Raw genomic sequence first — 18,057 nt, forward strand, 5'->3', positions numbered from 1 at the left:
GTTTTATAGTTTTAGCTCTTACATTTAGGTCTTTGATGCACTTTGAATTAATTTTTGCATATGCTGCCGTCTACTCTTAGGTTACCCAGTGCTGCAGTTAAAGGGAGAGTCAGTGCTGGATTCTTTCCCTTTCTTTACCAGTTTCCATAATAAGGAGTTGCCACCGAGTCATCCTATGGAGTTGGTTTTTTTTTTCTTTGTGATTATGGCACTTAGATTTAAGCATATTTGTGTTTGGATCCATTGACAATGATGTCGTTTTATCTGAGAAGTGTGTCTGCTCCGCTTGGGTGACTATTAAGAAGCCTTTTCATTTGTCAGAGACTTCAGTATCCTTGTGGTGGTTTCTCATTCAGACTCTCTCTCAGTTTTCCCAAGGAGAGGTGGGGAGAGTAGGTATCCTGAGGCCCGTTTTACAGGGGCAGGAATAGAAACGTTAGGAGGAGTGACTTGTACGAAGTCAAGTGGCAGATGCAGGACTTGACCCCTTGTTTCTCCGACTGCTTTCTTGTGCTCATGCCCCATGTGTATACCACATAGTCAAAACCTTGGCATGAACCTGGAATTTGAGTTTGAGTCCTGGTTATGGCCTGTGACCTCCAGCAGGTCTTTGGGTTTCCCTGAGACTTGGTTACCTACTTTGTGAAATCGGAAGACTGGAAGAGCCAATTTCAGAGGATGAGCTTTCTTTCCTAAGTAAGGTTGCCTGCATTGAGAAACAGCCCAGCTTTTGCTACGCTAGAGTAAGGCCCTGTTACACCCTTCTTCAAGCGTGTCTGATTTTGGCAAAGCTTATCTTCCCATGTAGGTATTCATCCAAAAAGTATTCTTTTTGTAAGAAGAGACTAGCAAAAGTTAACAGGGTTATCTAGATTCTTAACTTTATGCTATTATGTGGCATTTGAGTTTCTTTAATCATGAGTTTGTATTACCCTTATAATCAAACTAATTACAAATTTAAAAATTTGTGTGTGCTGACATGTATGCAATTTACAAAGAGAAGTGGGTTTTTTTTAACCTTTTTTTTCTTATCTAGCTGTCTCACCCTAAGTTTTTTCATCTTCCCAATTGTCTTCCAGAAACATGCCAAAGGCCAGGATTTGTTTGATCAGATTGTGTACCACTTGGACCTTGTGGAAACAGATTACTTTGGCCTCCAGTTCCTCGACTCTGCCCAGGTTGCGGTAGGTTATTGCTTTGATTCATTTCAGAACAGATTGGCTTTTCATTGCTAATTGCACGTCCACAGTTGCTAGAAATGGGTAGAGAAAAACAAGACTAAAACTGTGATACTGTGCCAGTAACAGGCATTGGGATGGAGGTTGTGGTGCCCAGGTGCCATGCGTCACAATGCTTGTAGGATGCCTCACCCTTGAGGTGGCCAGTAACCAGGAGAGGATGTGAATGGGATTCATTAGGGATGCATTATAGGCACATTTCTAGAAAAGGTAGAAAGAAGAAACATCATTATAGAAGTTCTTTTAGGCTGGGGGCAGTGGCTTGTGCCTGTAATCCCAGCACTTTGGGAGGCTGAGGCAGGTGGATTGCTTGAGTCCAGGAGTTCAAAACCAGCCTGGGCAACAAGGTGAAACTCCATCTCAACAAAGAATACAAAAATTAGCCAGGCATGGTGGCATGTGCCTGAAGTCCCAGCTACTAGGGAGGCTGAGGTAGGAGGATTGATTGAACCCAGATGGTCAAGGCTGCAGTGAGCTCAATCGATCCTGCCACCTCAGCCTCCCTAGTGGCTGTATTCCAGCCTGGGTGACAGAGTAAGACCCTGTCTCAAAAAAAAAAAAAAAAAAAAGGAAAAGAAAGAAACTCTTCTAATGGTGCTGCTTTTATTTTTAACCAGCAGAAGAGGCTGTGCCACCATCTTCTTGCAGAGTCTGGCTGGGTAGAGAGCAGGTGCTGTGAACGGAGCTGAATGCCAGCCAGGCTTAGTGGGGTTGGGGGTGGATGGGGTCGGAGCAGGTCTTGCTGTTGCCGAGAACCATCTTGCAGGTTCCAGGAAGCTGTGTTAGGTCAGCACTTTACTTACTTTGCCTGAGACAGAACTGTTCACAGTGGAGATGTTAGAATGAGTGAACTCCACAAAGCTCAGACCCACTCTTTTTAAAAGCAGGAATGACTTCATAGTTCCCCTTCCCAACAAAATCTAGCTTGGGGTTTCAAAGATAATTTATTCGACAATCTAAATCTATTTATGGAGTGCCCATTATGCACTGGGCCCTGTGCTGAGCATTGCGGATAAAGCAGTGCACATAGATATGTCATATGCCAGATGGTAATAGGAGTCAAGAAAAATAAAGGCGAGGAAAGGGTGGACTGGGGGGGAGGGGAAGCACTATTTTAGACAGTGTATTAAAGTCTGGGTTCCCTGATCAGGATGTTTGAGCTGGAGACCTGGAGCTCCCATAATGGTTAAGGCTGTCTACTGGAAGATACTTATCAGATACTTCCTGATTGTATCTGGAAGTTGTCAGGTGACATGTGACATTTGTAAGGTGAAGATGTACAAAATCGGTACCTGGGAATTAGGTCTGCTGGAGAATGTTAGTGACATGCTGAGTCCTTCGGTGACAGATTGGAATCTGGATGGGAATGCATCCTGGCTACAGTGCCTCTGGGGTGGACACTCCCACTGGATGTCCCTGTGCAGATGTGTCCCTCAACCTCAGCCACTTCCTCTGCATCTTCAGGACGTCCTGTTATGCCACCCCACCCCACCCCCAAACTGTGTCCTCCTCAAACTGTCCTCCTCGAACCCTCCCGGGTTCCTTCTCATTTCTCAGCCAGAGACTCTCACTCCGTCCACCGGACCTGGGAGAAGGGCAGAACAACTTTTTCTCTTTCCACCTCTGAGTTCAATTCCGCTTCCTTTGAGGTTGGGCCGACCAGTGTCCTACCCTCTGACCTCATGACTGTCCTTCGCATCCCTCGAGGCCTTTGGTGTCTCAGTTTTTCTCTTCCTCTGGGTGTAGCCTCAGGACTGAAGTTACTGGCCCTCCTACATATTCTGGACACTGTTTCCTGTCATTTAAGCTTCATTTGAGCAGATTGACAAGACCCACATAGATTCTCGTGTGTCCTGTCACCACCTGCACTCCAAGATCCAGAATTCTGCCAGTCCCCATTCCAGGATAACTTCCCTTGATTCCTTCCATTTTCCCAGTTCCCCTCCCTCTGGGCTTGGCCCACAACGGTCTCCTTCTGCCCTTTGTCCCCTCCCAGCCTTCTCCTGCCCTGGCCTTCCTCCCAGCCCCAGCCAGGCCTCGGCCACCTCACCTGTGTCCTCACTTGGCCTTTGATTCTCCTGCCCCCGTGACTGTCCCCTGGCCTCCCCTTGACACGCAGGCCCATCTGTTTCCTCTGCGGCTTGTCCCAGCCTGCCAGGCGTTGCTGGAGAGAGCCACGGTCTGTGCCTTCTGGCATCAGCACCGATCACAGGTTCAGCAGAGTCCAAGCTCCCGAGCTGCTCCCTGAGCCTCAGTAGCCCCAGATTGACTCTTGGCCACCCGACAGGTCCATGTCTGGATCTGAGCACAGACCTTTAGTCCAGTCCCCACGGAGACTTTGTTCCAGCAGTTGCCTCACCTGCTGAGACCACCGAGGTCGTTCAGCTAAAATTCCTTGAATTTTCTTCCCCTACACTTCCGATTCTGTCTGTCCATCTTTTTTTTTTTTGCATGTCTACTTCTCAATCTACTCTCTACACCTGGAGCGGCAGGCCTATTTCCACTTGCTTCCTGAATGCCATATTTAGGGTTCTCTCTGTCCCCAGCATCCTCCACCTGTTTCCAGCATCTGCCACTCTCCAGCCCTCTTCTTCCCTGGAACTCTTCTTGATTCTGCCTTCTCTGTGTGTCTTAAAGCGTGTGGTATTTTTGGCTTCAGAATATCTGTGGCCCTGAACTAGAAGTCAGACTGGACCTTGTTCCTGGCTCTGCGTCTGACTCATTTGGTAGGCTTTAGATAGGCTGCCTTGCTCCTCTGGCCTCTGTTTTCTCATCTGTAAAATGGGGTACTTGGACCTGTTCTCCAAGAAAACTTACACTTCTAATGTTCAGTCATTCTGAGTCTAAAGGGGAGGTTGGCATGTCTGCTGCAAATGCGTTCTCTAGTTAGAAAGGAGAAGGTATCTTTCATTTCTGCCCTTAGAACCTATGCCTGTTACCTTGGCAGCATGTCCTCATCCCCAAGTGACCCCTCATTAGCCACTCAGATTCCCAGAAAGCCAAGTCTGTGACTCCATTATGAAGGCCTTTGCCATGAGCCTCTGCTGACTTGGCTGGCAGGCTTTCCCGCCCGCCAGTGCCCTGTCACTGTGCAGCAGGAGGGGTGTTCACAGCAGGGTACAGGCGGCTTTCCCAGGCCAGACACCTGAAGATGCTCAGGCTCTCAGGCCTTTCCAGCATCCAACTCTACAAATTTGAGGCAGCTCCAGCTCTGAGGATGCAAGAGCTGTGCGGCAGCAGCAGTTCCCAGGACCCTCTAGTCATTCCCATCTTTGCTTTCTGAGCTGGACTCCTTACAGTCTGGGTCTTATGATGCCTGCACTTATCTCTGTGCCTTTGCTTGTGCTGTTTCTCCTTCTGCTGTTTCTCACCTGTTTAAACTTCCAGCCATCCTTCAAGACCATCTCAGATGACCCCCCCTCACCCTTCATGAAGCGTGTCCTGAACTCTCAAAGTGTTTTTTCTACTATGCAAATCTTATTTTGCCTTCTGTGGCCATTTGACTGTTTGGCCTTGGGTTTGTTATGTGTGTGTGTGTGTGTGTGTGTATGTATATATACACACACGTATATATTATGTATATATACACTATATATGTGTATATAGACATATATAATATATATGTCTATATACACATATTTATGTATATACATATATATTATATATATATATAAAAAACTTTAAAATTAGATCCTAAGACTTAGGACCTCCTCCTCTTAACTCGGTGATTCTTGGGGACAAGGCACATAACCTAGAACCTTCTTTTTTAGCCCCAGAAGGAACCTGAGGGAGAGGCATTTGTCAAATCTTTCTAGATCTTTCTTTTACCATCTTCTAGATGGTGAAACCAAAGCCCTTAGACCTTGGCAAGTCATTTAGTGAATAGCACAGCTTGGACTCAAATTCAAGTTTTGCAATTTCAGGTCTATGTGCTCTTTCTAGTACACCCTACTCTTGAGTCTCAGTTTCCTAGCTGTGAAGTGGAGGTAGTGTAATAACATCTGTTTCATGGGGAATTTGAGGAGCTCAGAGAATTAATGGAGGAGAAAAGTTTTTGTAACCTGGGACGTGGATATGGGTCTCCTCTTTGTAGCTGGGCAGTGTGAGGGGGGACCGGAAGTCATCACTGCCCCCAGGGGTGAGCATGCTAAGAAGGTACAGTTAGCTGATTGGAACCTGTAAGGCCCGCCTTGCCTGTGGGAGAAACCTTAGCCAATTTAATCAAGAGGCTTTTGGGAGAGTCTGCTGAGATGGCTTTTGGGGTCATTGATTTTCATGGGACCTGGGAGGTGATTGGATGTCATAGGAGGTGTTTCTGCAAACAGTAGGGTAATAGATGGACCCGGAAGGGAATGGTTCACTTGGCTATTGGCTTATTGCCCCATAATTGAGCCTCCTTCAAGCAATGGTGTTCCCACCCAGCCCCTGACATGCAGATCAGAGGTTGGCAGCTGCAGGGCTCTTGGCATGGCTCTCTGCATACCCAGCTTATATCCCCAGCTCCCTGAAAAGAACCACGCCTGGTTTCCATAGTGCCCTGCCCAGCCCTGAAGCAACTGTCAAAGCCTATTGATATCACCTATTTTTAGCAGTTGGGACTAGGACCTTCTGTTTCCCTTTTCCATGTCAAAACAGGAGGCCATCCAGGAACCCACTCTGCAGATTTCACTTTGGTACAGCTCAAAGCAGGAGCTGGGAGTCTGTGTCTACATATCAAAGCTTGCTTCTGAGAGCCAAGGGCTCAGGCCTGCACTGTCTCACTTTCCCACTGCCTGATCACGATAAGTGCTGTTTACCCAGTTCTCGCCCTGAGCCCAGCACTGAACTACAGTCTTTGTGTAACTCTTGTTTAATATTCATCACTGATCTATAAAGTAGGCCATAAAACAGAACCATTTTACAGATGATGAAGCTGAGGCTCAGAGACGCTGATGTTCCTAAGAATGTTGTAAAGGTTAAAGCCAGGATTCAGAGCTTGGTCTCATTCCAAAGTCCAGCACTTTCCACTTGGCTATACGGCTTGAATATGCACTTGGTTCATGCGTACATACATATATAGAAGGAAGAAAGGGAAGGTTCAGTCAATCCCATTCAGCCAACTTTGACTTGGAGCTCACTCAGTGCTGAGCTCTGTGGTTGCACAGATGAGCTGGATGTTGTCCCTGCCTGCCACATTCTGTTGGGAGACATAGACAAGTAATCCCCTGAACTACGGTGTATTCAGTCCTCTAAAGAACCAGTGTAAAGGTCCCTCTGTGGGTCTGGAGGAGAGACTGTCTACGTATTACTGATAAAATGAACAAGATATCCAAGAGGAAGGGTGAACACTGATGTGGGCCACAGAGAATGAGAGGAGTTTGCCAGGCAGAGGAGGGGCAGGGATTTGGGGCAGTGGTAATAACAGCCCCACCAAGCAGGAGCCTCCCTTCCTCTCTTGGGAGCAGGTGTCCTGGAGGGTAGATGTGGCCACTGTAAGTCCTTCCCTAAGCTGCTTTTCAACATGAAAAGGGAGCTTTTTCTGATGGTACATTTTGCAGTAAGGAATCCAAAATAGATTATTTTGACCTTTGTCTCAAGACTTGTCAGATGTGCGTCCTCTGGCCTTTGCAGCATAGAATCTGGCAGTGAGAGGCGCAGGGCTGCATAGTGAGGTTGGTACATAGATATGGCGCCTGCTGGGAGGGTTCACTAGCCACTAAAGGGACTCTTGCAGCTCCTTTGGCTTTGCTTTAATGATTGGTCAGAATGTCATCACATTTGCCACTTGTGTGGACACTATTGGGTGCTCTTGCCATCTCAGATGTAATTATAAGAAGAAAAGAGTGACTATTAGGTATACCTGGAGGGGACATAGGAGAGTATAAATGCTAAGAGTGGGATCTATGGGGATCTATGTTACAACTGCTGGAAACAGACAAAACCCCTTCCTTCCACCCACTGGGTTCAGTGCAGTTTCCATAGACAGTGCTTAGGGGTTAGTTCTGTTCACAGGGGCTGAAACTGAGGCTCAGGTGCCCGTGCTCTGAGGTGGGCTGGGGGTGTGGGGGGGCTTGCTTGTGGCCACACATGAGGTGAGTGGCAGAGCTGCAACTTGAACTCTAATCTTCTGCCTCCTTGCATGGTGGTCCAAAGAAATGTAAACTGCACTCAAGAAATGCCACAGGGCGTGGTGTGGTGGCTCACGTCTGTAATCCCAGCACTTTGGGAGGCCAAGGCAGGTGGATCACCTGAGGTCAGGAGTTCAAGACCAGACTAGCCAACATGGCAAAACCCTGTTTCTACTAAAAATATAAAAATTAGCCAGGCGTGGTGGCACATGCCTGTAACCCCAGCTACTCGGGAGGCTGAGGCAGGAGAATCACTTGAACCCAGGAGGCAGAGGTTGCAGTGAGCCCAGATCACACCACTGCACTCCAGCCTGGGTGACAGAGCGAGACTCTGTCTCGAAAAGAAAAAAAAGAAAGAAATGCCACAGGCCTCTCCTCATCCTGTCTCTGAATGCTGGGAGGCAGGCCGAGTGTTTTCCTGCCTACGTGCAAATACTGGTGCTGAATCGGAAGCTGCTAAAGGGGTCTCTACCACTGATTTAGATGATTCCAAGGAAGTCATCTCACACCAGCAGGTAGCTGGTGTTAAGTGAGTTTATAGGGCTTGGTCATCATGGGGAGCAGGAAAGAACCCCCCACAGGCAGAGAAGGCACTTTAGACTAGTCCGTGGTGTGGAAACCTAGAGTACTGGATGCTGACGCTGACAGGGGTGTGAGTTTGAATTCCAGCTCTGCCTCTTATCAAGGCTGCACCTCCCACACCCCAGCCTTAGTCAGAGGATGGATGTGATACAGTAAACTCCAAAGGCGTTCATCCCCTTCCTTCTCTTTTCATCCTTTGGGTACAATTTGATTATCTCTTCAGATTCCTTCCAGCTCTAGTTTAAACACAAACTATATATATATATATTTGAGATAGGGTCTTACTCTGTCACCCAGGCTGGAGTACAGTGGTGTGATCTCGGCCCACTACAACCTCTGCCTTCCTGGTTCAAGGGACTCTTCTGACTCAGCCTCCCAAGTAGCTAGGACTACAGGTATGCACCACCACACCTGGCTAGTTTTTGTATTTTTAACAGAGATGGGATTTTACCATGTTGTCCAGGCTGGCCTTGAACTCCTCACCTCAAGTGATCCACCTGCCTTGGCCTCCCAAAGTACTGGGATTACAGACGTGAGCCACCACGCCTGGCCTATTTTTAATATACACAGGGTCTTATTGTCACCCAGGCTGGAGTGCAGTAGTGTGATCGTAGCTCATTGCAGCTTTGATCTCCTGGGCTCAAGTGATTCTCCCACCTCAGCCTCCTCAGCAGCTGGGACTACAGGTGTATGCCACCATGCCTAGCTATTTTTAAAAAAGAAAAGTTTATAGAGATGGGGTCTTGCTATGTTGCCCAGGCTGATCTTGAATTCCTGGGCTCAAACGATCCTTCTGCCTCAGCCTCTCAAATTGTTGAGATTACAGGTGTGAGCCACCATGCCTGACTCAGATGCTCTTTATAAGCCAAGAAAATTTGCAGGTCCTAGAAATCCCGTTATGAGTTTCATCACTCAGACTTAATGGTGAAGGCTCAGGAGATGTTCCAGCAGAGAGTTGTTAGATGCTCTTCAACTCCTGAGCTGCTCTGAGGCCTTGTAGTTCCAATGCTCCCATGTAGATTTTAGATGATTAAATTCTACAACCAGCCTTATGGGTGTCATATTTCCAGAATTGATGTACTATTGGAACAGATGGGCCTTGCCAAGATCATCTCACACATCTTGATTTACGGAAAGGATTTTGCCAGATGGACTTGGATGAGAAATTCAGATTAGAAACCACCTTTCTAACACCCGTTAGAGTGTTTGAGTAAAATGTCCTGCCATTGGAACTCAGAATTGCACCTGTCTGTTTCCAGTGACTGGTTTAATGGTCTGCTAAGAGGGCCGGAGCCGTTTGCCTTGGCGTTTACCCACAGGCGGCATGGCTATATTTAGCCAAGACACAGGTGAACATCTGAGACAGGTCCCGCTGCTGCTGAATACAGTCCTCAAAGCCGAGCGTAGGATACAGTTTACTAAATGCCATGTTGGGCTTTCATTGCCCCAGTGTTCAAGCCACAAGGTGGTCTTGTGGGATAAAATACGAGTGATCAGAGTCTGGAAGGCCCCTGCAGCTAAGAAGAAAGTCAGATCATTTTGAACTGGTTGGATACAAGATAGGTTTTGTCATCTCTCATTTTAGGATTGTGACTGGGTTTCTTATTGCCTCTGATGCAGGCAAGCAAAACCTGATCTGAACACCAAGGGGTCAAGGAGCTTTTAAAATGAGGAAGCCGTTTCTGATTCCATTCTCGGCTTCACCAGCCCCAGACCTTTCATAGGCATCTATCCTGGCAGGTCCTGCTTTGGGCAGGGCTCTGTGGCTGAGCAGGAAGGATGGAGCCCAGCCCACAATGGCTGAAGGGGTGCCTTTTGCAGTGTGGCCAGAGGGCAAAGCAGTCAGCCACCCGGTACCAGCATCTGGCTGTGGTCTGCCTGTGAATGCACACCAGCCACAGATGTTTGGCCATTTCACCTCTTGGACTAGCCTGTAAAACCTGAAATTGCTTGAGATTTTGCAGAGCCCAAACAGCAATTTCGAGAAGGGGTTGTGCATGTTTCAAGATCATCAGAACCTCTTCCTGAGTAGGAGAGGATGTGGAAAACTTCAGTACTAAATATTTAACGGGCACACTGGAAGCATTTATGAAAACTGATGCTCTGAGACTCTGTTTAATGAGTCTTGGGTGGGACCTGAATTTTGACTTTTTCAAAGTTCCTCAAGTGATGGTAATACTAATACATAGCCAGGATCAAAAAGCACAGCCAAGGAGACTGCACAAGTTGGGCTTGGCTAAAGATGAGACTTTGACAGTGGAGGGAGAGGAAAGGGAGGCCTAAACTTGTTCTACTCAAAATGGTGGTGAGAAGACTAAAGAAAGGAAAGAAATGGAACAAGCTCCTTTAAGTGACCAGCCTCTCATGGGCTAATTAGACTAGGGGATGAATGGTGACTTCTTTTGAAAGTGAAAGGAACAGTTTTAGTCATAGCCATTAGCATGTTACTTGGTAGGAAAGTAAATATTGGGCTTAAATCAAGTTGGTATCAGCCCCCTCCAGGGGCCAAAGTTGGGGGTTTTCAGCTTGTTTGAGGGCACTGGCAGCATCTGATTCTAATGAGGTGAACTCATAAAACAACAAATGAATATGGACGTGACAACCCAGCCCACCCCCTAAAAATAATATTCTCATTAAAATAAACAATTATGCAGCAAGGTAAAAAGAAAGTAAATGGCATTCACAGCCCCACCATCCCAAAATAACCTCTACAATTCCTTCTGGACGTATCTAGATAGAAAATAATAATTTTATATAAATGAGATTCCACCTGATTTTTTTTTCTCATGTAACATTGTGCTGTGGATCTCTTGTCACATCAATAAATACAGGCCTACATCAGTTTTAAATAGTATTTCATTATATGGATGAGCCATTTTCTAATCCGTCTTTGTTGATGGACATTTAGGTCATTTCCAATTCAAAGCTATTAACAATGAGATAAAGCATCCTGCACATGTGCGTCTGAGATACACATCCTGCTGCGGTGACATTACATGGCTGCCTAGCCTGGAGTGGAGATGACAAAAGCCCCACAACCCACGTTCTCCCATGGCACTGCCCCCAGCTTATTGTATTATCAATCATCTGTTGTTCGCTTTTGTGTTTCCTTATCCCCTTTCTCCCACACAGTCATAATGGCCTCTTTGGTTAGGTGTGGAGTACACTGTCCTGGTTGGGTCCTGCCGCTCCTCGTTATTAGACTGTGCAGAGCGCAAATGTGTCTGAAAGCTCATTGGCAGTCAGCAGAATGGCCTCTGACTCTGAGTAACTCATGAGTAGCCCACTCTGCTTGTATCACCCCAGCCGTCTTTCTAACAGAGAAGTTCCAGCATGCATTAGGTCCACATAAAGTGATGGGAACAGTCCCTACTTGCCTCACTTTAAAAAAATAATTTATATTTAATATTTATTTATTTCTCAAGAGTCTTAACAGGGGCCTGCTGGGTGCCATATCTTGTGCCTGGCACAGGAAACAGTCACAATTAAGTGCACGGTCCCTGGCCTCCAGGAGCTGATGTCTGTCTGCACAGAAGGGCTCAGTAGAATGCTCCTAAATGCAGTTCTCCATGGAAGTTAAGTGGCTGAGACTCCTTAGGACAGCAGTATCAACGACTTTGACTTCATAGAGAAACTTTTGTATGAGGCAGATGATTTTCTAATCTCCTCAGATAAGACTGAAGCAGTTCTTTTGGTCAAAGCTAGAGGAAGTTAAAATGCCCTCATTGACCAGAGCAAAATGATCTTAGGCAAATCCCTGCCTGCCTTTGCATTTGCCGTGTGGCTCATTTTCCTGGCAAAAGAATAAAGGGGTTGTGAATTTTAGTTCTGTACTTTAAAGAGTTTAGGACGACAACCTCAAGACCAGTGCATAATGAGAGATTATTGGTATCATAGCTTGTACTTTTTGCTAGATTAATGGAGACCTGGAATGCTTGGAGAAGATTGGCTGTAACTTGAGAAACTCAGAAGGAAAAGGCAGTTGGTGATTCTGCTGATCAATTAGTTAAGGGGTTTTATGTTCTTTCAGGCACCACTTTGTAAAACTTCCAGAAACTAGGGAGTCCCCTCCCCAGAAAAATGCACATATATGCATAAACGTTGAATTTTTTATACCATCCCAAGCAGTTTGCAGATTCCCAGCCTAAGAACCCATGATATGATCCAAACCCTGGTTTTTGTGGGTAGAATTACTAAGGCTTTTAGAGGAGGGTAACTGTGAGGGCTGAATAACCTTGCTGATGAACTATTCCTAAAGAAACTTTTTTTCTTTCTTTCAGCACTGGCTGGATCATGCCAAACCCATAAAAAAGCAGATGAAAAGTAAGTAAGCAGAATTTAGCTCACTCATTTATTTTTTTTCTGAGAGTAAACTCCTTTGCCAGTGTTTTGAGGTGTTATGTTTTCATTAGAACTTGGAAGCATTTTAAAAATCAATTCGGTATTAAGTGGATGATTTTTAATTTCTTAAGGCTAGCCAAAGATGAGAGTTTAAAATTTGAATAAAAATGTTTAGTGGATATTGAAAAACCAACTGTGCTCTCATTTGAAATCAGACGCCTCTGCCAATGAGAACTGATTAACCTACTATTCAGAAACTCAGCTTTATACCTATTATATCTACTTTCTAATGAGTTACAACATAGACTCAGAGGATGAGAGAGTAGGAGGGCTCTTTGATAGTCTGCTACAGCCTTCTCAATGTACAGGTGTGGAAACCACGTTTTTTAATGTTGTTTATGCTTGGGTAATTTTTAAAAATTCATATGCTCTTAAAAGTACTTTAAAGTATTTTTAGAGAACAGAACACTTTGCATCACTTTCCTTTAGCCTTTGTACTTTGTAAAAACTAGCTGTCAGTTTGGAGTATTGTGGCATCAGGGGTGAAAATAAAATGTCAGCTTTTAGTAATCTGTCTAAATCACTAGGGTTTTTCTCCTGGAATGAGGTTACTAGCTAAACTATCTTAGTCAGCACAAAAGTCCATCCATCTCAGTTTCCCGGATGAGGACTGAAAAGAATTGGCTAGTGTCGCGTGCCCAGTTATGCTGTCCTGATGTTGTGCTAAATGTTATAGATTTAACGTGCTTTCCCTTTTGTCCATCCTGTGATCTTCAAAACTGGGGAAAAACATCTTCAACCTTCCATCTCCAAATGTTTAGTTGGACCTGCTTATGCTTTACACTTTCGAGTTAAATACTATTCTTCAGAACCAAACAACCTTCGTGAGGAGTTTACAAGGTAGGCCACGATGCAGAATAAGCTCCCGCCCAGCAGGGCTTGCCTTACATGTCATTTATGGCTCTTCTCAATTGTGGGTTTGCCTCTTCTTCTGTCTGCTGTCTATTTCTCAGCAAGAGTTATTAGTACTTTTCCGGTGTTTCCGTGTTCCGTTAAAAATCCACAACTTTGCTTAATTTGACATTTTTCTGAGTGAATAGAAATTAGAAGATACATTTTCTTGTCACACTTCTATTTTCTTGGACCCTGGGTAAATTGATTGGTTGCTCTGCGGCGTTTTATTTTTATCTCAACTACAAAAAGGGAAGGCAGATATTGGAAAAGCATTTCTCAGTCCTTAATCGCCATCTTATGTTTTAAGAGATCGCAAAATATTCTCTTGATTGTTACAATACAAGGAACCTCTTTAAGAAAAACAGAGTAATTATAGCAAAGTTGTTAAAATCCCTTCATGTTATCTTTTAACTCCCCTGAATTTCTTTTTTTTTTTTTTTTTTTTTGAAACAAAGTCTTGCCGTGTTGCCTAGGTTGGAGTGCAGTGGCACGATCTTGGGTCACTGCAGCCTCCACCTCCTGGGTTCAAGCGATTCTCCTGCCTCAGCCACCCGAGTAGATGGGATTACAGGCGCACACCATCACACTCTGCTAATTGTTGTATATTTGACTGGAGACAGGGTTTCACTGTGTTAGCCAGGCTGGTCTCAGACTCCTGACCTCAAGTGATCCACCCGCTTTGGCCTCCCAAAGTGCTGGGATTACAGGTGTGAGCCACTGCGCCCGGCCTGAATTTCTTTTTTGTTTTGTTTGCCCGTGTCTATGTCTTGGACTTCAGAAACAGGGAAGAAGAAAAAGAAAATTTGAGTAACATTTTAAATGTGGAGTTTCCCTCTACCCTTTTCCATCAGTGAAATTCTCTACAAAGCCTTTTCCTGCTTTTGATATCCCCAGAGCCTCCTTGTCGTTGTTTGTGTGATGGACTGCAGTGGTGACATATAGGCTATGTAGGCTGCTGGGTGGTTCTTAGGGAGATGACCCCTAAATAATGCCTTAAAGACTGACTGGTTATCACCATTTCCCCTGGGCTTTTTTTTTGGAGACAAGGTCTGGCTCTGTCAACCAGGCTGGAGTGCAGTGGCGTGATCACAGCTTACTGCAGCCTCAACCTCCCAGGCTCAAGTGATCCTCCCACCTCAGCCTCCCTAGTAGCTGGGACCACAGGTGTGTGCCACCACGCCTGGCTAATTTTTTGTATTTTTTAAAATAGAGACAGCGTTTTGCCCTGTTACCCAGGCTCCTGCTAGGCTGCTATGGTTAGTTTTTCTTATAGGAATCAAGAGTTCTGGCCATGTTTATACTGTGTCTCTTGTGAGATGAGTATACAAGATGGTATCCTGACATTCAGAAGTGAAGTTCAGTGGTGGCCAAACACCTGTCAGGAAGCAGGAACATTCTGGAATGTACTAGAACCTTCAGCACGCCCGATCTCCTTGATTTCTGGCAAACAGTCATTCTAGTGTTGCTCCTCAGAGTCCTCTATGAATGCTGCTTCTAGCTGTCATCAAAGCGGTTGGTTTTTAACCCAGGTTGTGTGAATCAGAAACACCTGGGAAGCTTTTGAACAGCTCAGATTCCTGGGGGCCACTCTTGTGTGTAGGATTCTGTTTCCATAGGTAGGGAGCAGAGCACAGGCAGTTTTGGTTTTTACAAAGCCTTGTGAGTGGTTCTGATGCCTACATCCTCCTGGTAAAAAACAAACAAAAGATACCCCTCTTATTTAAGCCAAGACATTTATTTTTTTACTTGAGTAAACCCCATGCGTGTTATTTGCTGGCTTCTTTCTCATTTTTTGTTACCCCTCTAACCATTTGCAGTCCAGTGCCAGGATTTTTCTTGTTTCGTGTGTGTGTGTGTGTGTGTGTGTGTGTGTGTGTGTGTGTGTGTTTGTGTGCCTGTGCCTGTTTTGTGTTTTAAAAGAGTCTGCAGTTACACTGCATCAGGGGAAAAGAACCCCCAGTGGTTTTTTGACTAGAATCAGCTGCAAACTTTTTGTTACAATCTACCGCAGCAGATCTGGAATCCGCTGGTGGAGCTGGCTGAGAGCCAGACCCCACGGCCCCACCCTGCCTGGGTTATTGGACATGTTGCATGCCCATGTGCCACGTTCGGCTCTCTTCTCCAGCACGGAGGGGGTTGTGGAGGCCGTCATTGGACCATGACGTGTATCATGTTCCATCCTACAAGTATCTTGCGAGTTCCCCACATGCACTCACCTTCCTAGCGTGGTTCTGGGATGCCTTCCTGGAGACCCAAGAGGAGATGCTTCCACCAAAGTTCTCATTTGATTTGGACTCCTTTTTTACAATGCAAAACTCCATGCTGTGTGTGGGGTGGGGTTTGCAGTGGGAAGCTGGGGATTGGGAGCAGCTGGGAAAGAGTTACCCTCTGTTGACTTTTGTATATGTTTGTCAGGTACCTGTTTGTTTTACAACTCAGGCATGACATTCTTTCTGGAAAGTAAGTATGTTTTTGTTCTAACTCTTAACGCAGGATAGATCATAGTGTATTTCAAAATAATTCACTGTTTTAACTCTTTTACCCTTGTTCCCTTTTCAAAATTCAAAAAAAGTGCACCAGGCATTGTAAAGTGAGTCTAATACTTGTATCACTGTCATTATCATCCTATTTTAAATGATTACTATATGGCTTGAAGCATTTCCAAGACTATTTAATATCTTACGTGATGTGTATTTGGGAATAACTCTCTCCCTGATCACATCACTGTCCCATTCATAATGGCTTTTGTCGTATTTGCAAGCAAGATACGTTATTAGTATGTATACACTTACAAGTATTTGGACAGTCAAAAAGTGTCATTCATCACCATCTGCATATATGTAATGGAAAGAGGTTATGTTCTGATTCCAGTAGAAAGTTTTAGACATCTCATCTCACTTCCTTTTCTCCTCTTAAAAATGGCTTTGAAATACTAGGCCTCTGGCAGCACACAGTGATCATTGAGTATAAGAAGCATTGGCACTGAAGTGGTTGATTTCGCATGCAGTCTTAATTTACCGTAAAGATAAGAGGTTTCAACAGGCATAGCTCTTATAACTGTGTCATTTTTCAGCATCTGTATTGAATATTTTCTATTACATGAAAAACTAAGGCTATATTGAGTCTAAAAAGTAACCCCTGCTATTGACAAGAATACGTTCTGATTTTGAATATAATCTGAAGGAAATTAAATATGTAATTTCCGAATTTGCAAACTCTCCATAGAATATGTGCTATAAAAACCTCAGTGAAATGTAATCCATAGACCAATAGAACAAGTAGATTGTACAGTGTATACATTTGCCTTATTCAGCCGTGCAATACAGACCTTTGGTTGGTGTGTGTATTATGAGTGTGTGTACTTTTTTTTAATCCTCTCTCCCTCTCTCTCTCTCTCTACCTCTCTCTCTCCATACCGTGCTCCTCATACTAAAGGCTGTGTAACTCTAGAAATTGTCCTCGGTTTGGAAAAATATTAATGGCAACACCTTGCATTTGTACAGTACTTTGTAGTTTACATGCAGTTTAGCCTGCTTTGTATTTCAAAGCAGAATGGTGTTCAAGTCCCAACATTGCTCCCTTCCAGCTGGATGACCTGGGGCAAGAGCCCTTAACACTGAGTTCCTCATCTATATAATGGGAGATGGGTCGGGGGGGCTCACTGGCAACACCCATCCTAAAGGTTTACAAACTTGATGCATTGACCAAATTGGATAATATAAATGAAAAGGCTTTGAAAACTATGAAGTGCTATACCAATGTATGTCATTATTATTTTTCTAACCAAATTTGAAATATTACGTATGAATGAGATCACTGAATTTGCAGTAGTACTCTTCTATGGCTGTGCCTTAGATAGACTTAGAATGCTGAGTGTATCCAGCCATGCTGGCAGTGTTCGATATGGTGTCTGTGTGTTTATTTTTAACGCTATGACCTTGTTTCAAGAAAGATTTGAAGGCAGCTTTAAAAAAGATGCATGTACTATATCAAGATAAAATAAATTTAAAATATGTTTAAAAATAATAAGGCAAAGGGAATACTTTTCATTCTGTTTTCCAAACTTTTCCATTCTTGCCAAATTCAGTAAAATTGTACACGATTGATAGAAACTATACCTACATTGGGTTATTTTGCCCTATGATGAGAATTGACTTTGGGAAATTTGTAGTGCAAGTCAGCTTGTTGCATTCTTTAATGTAGACAGCAAAAATATGACTAAGAATACAAGTCATTATCTAAATATCGCTACCTTTTGAAAAATGATTTTAATGACATTTTGTATGGTTGTACTTAAGTTCCTATTTCGAATTAATTTCATTTTATTTTTTTCAAGATTGAAATGCCCTTATGAAACAGCTGTGGAATTAGCTGCTCTCTGTCTACAAGGTACATTAATCTTTAGTAGTAATTAGCATTTTAATGTTATTGCTTTTTATTTCAACAAATGAGTGTCCACAGTATACCAGGCCCAGTGCATAGCTTTGGGGATATAAATGAATATGACACGGTCTCTGTCCCCAAGTGGCGTGCAGTCCAGTGAGGAAGGCAAGGAGTAGCAAGGACTGCAGTGCAGTTCCTTCAGGAACAGAGACGTGCAGGAGGTTTGGACAAGGAAGGCCCATTGTGGGGATGAGAAGACCATGAGTCAAGGAACCAAGGCACAAAAGTGCAGAGAGGTTAGCAGCAGTTGAGTGATGCTGCAGAGTGAAGTTCAAGCATTTGGACAGGTGGATGACCTCGGGCCCCATTTAAAGAGAAAGAATTTCATGCAGTCAGCAGTGACACCTTTGAAAGCTCTTGAGAGGGAGCAGGCCTGGCCGGATATGCACTTT

At 44.5% G+C, this 18,057-nt stretch overlaps 1 protein-coding gene across 9 annotated transcripts in view; it reads left to right on the forward strand.

Moving 5' to 3' along the window:
- The window catches only part of EPB41L4B (erythrocyte membrane protein band 4.1 like 4B), a 148,361-nt gene that overhangs the window by 39,791 nt on the left and 90,513 nt on the right, over positions 1-18,057 (forward strand). For all 9 annotated transcript variants that reach the window (XM_054658372.2, XM_016961406.4, XM_016961408.4 and 6 more), the window contains exons 2-6: positions 1,080-1,184; positions 12,208-12,250; positions 13,090-13,168; positions 15,638-15,682; positions 17,559-17,611. In XM_054658372.2, coding sequence (XP_054514347.1) covers positions 1,080-1,184; positions 12,208-12,250; positions 13,090-13,168; positions 15,638-15,682; positions 17,559-17,611 — 325 coding nt within the window. The remainder of the gene's footprint in view (positions 1-1,079; positions 1,185-12,207; positions 12,251-13,089; positions 13,169-15,637; positions 15,683-17,558; positions 17,612-18,057) is intronic.

Source organism: Pan troglodytes, chromosome 11, assembly GCF_028858775.2.
Source record: "Pan troglodytes isolate AG18354 chromosome 11, NHGRI_mPanTro3-v2.0_pri, whole genome shotgun sequence".
NCBI classification, from domain to species: domain Eukaryota; kingdom Metazoa; phylum Chordata; class Mammalia; order Primates; family Hominidae; genus Pan; species Pan troglodytes.